This window comes from Sinocyclocheilus anshuiensis, unplaced genomic scaffold (genome assembly GCF_001515605.1).
Source record: "Sinocyclocheilus anshuiensis isolate Anshui unplaced genomic scaffold, SAMN03320099.WGS_v1.1 scaffold701, whole genome shotgun sequence".
In the NCBI taxonomy this organism is placed as follows: Eukaryota; Metazoa; Chordata; class Actinopteri; order Cypriniformes; family Cyprinidae; genus Sinocyclocheilus; species Sinocyclocheilus anshuiensis.
Window position 1 is genome coordinate 1,278,111 of NW_015539895.1, and position 875 is coordinate 1,278,985.

General features: G+C 41.3%; 1 protein-coding gene across 1 annotated transcript in view; it reads left to right on the forward strand.

Moving 5' to 3' along the window:
* LOC107685931 (septin-9-like) overlaps positions 1-875 on the forward strand; it is a 69,629-nt gene that overhangs the window by 53,877 nt on the left and 14,877 nt on the right. Inside the window, exon 5 of the mRNA XM_016482695.1 lies at positions 1-60. This exon is cut by the window's left edge and continues 16 nt beyond it. Within this exon, the coding sequence (XP_016338181.1) occupies positions 1-60 (60 nt within the window). The remainder of the gene's footprint in view (positions 61-875) is intronic.

Genomic DNA, 875 nt, shown 5'->3' on the forward strand with positions numbered 1-875 from the left:
GCACTCCTAATTATGAGGAGCAGATCTCGAAAACTGTCCACCTGCAATCAGTCAGCCACAGTGAGTATTGAACGCTTCTTTCTTCACAGCTACCACATCAAACACCCGTCACACCCAAGAGGTCAAGGTTTTGCTAGTTTGCACAGCCCTGTTTGCCCCTGCTGGAAATATCATATCTGCACCCTTTTGGCCCAATAAACATCTTTGAACATTGAAAGTCTTTCAAAATTGTGCTTCTGTCCTGAACAGCCACGAAAAGGGCACTTTGTAAATAGATGTGTCCCAAATGATGTACATTCACTTTACACAATGCTATCTAGTGTATTCATTTCATGGTATGTTCATGTCCTCCTGGAAAGTTTATATTTATGAGTTGGTAAGCCGTAATTATGACGTCAGTTGCATTCAAATTGCTTTGCTCGGAGCAAGATGGCAAGTAAAAAAATACAGAAAATGCCTTTTTTTTAAACACTACTAAACAAATCAGGTGTGTTTTTGCTTTGTTTTTATTCAGTTTATGAAGGTAATGTAAACTGATCTGTTATTTATTATTTTATTGTAATTGTACAATACTATCATATTTTGTACATGCAACTAAGCTAGTTCCCCTTCAGGAACTCGAGCTGCGTCGAGGTCGCTTTGGGAACGCCTCTGCGTGACCGCGTTCTGAAGCACGTGTCAAATCTGCCCAATGGAGTAGCGAGACGTCACGAGCGGGGTGACGTAAGCACCAGAAAGTATAAAAGCGCATCCAGCAGAGCGCAAACCAGCTTCTGCTCTTCAGTAGCGCTCTGTGTATGTGTTTGTCTATTTACTGTTGTCTGTCCGCACAAGCATATATAAAAAACAATCATGAAAAAGTCTATGGCGAGCGA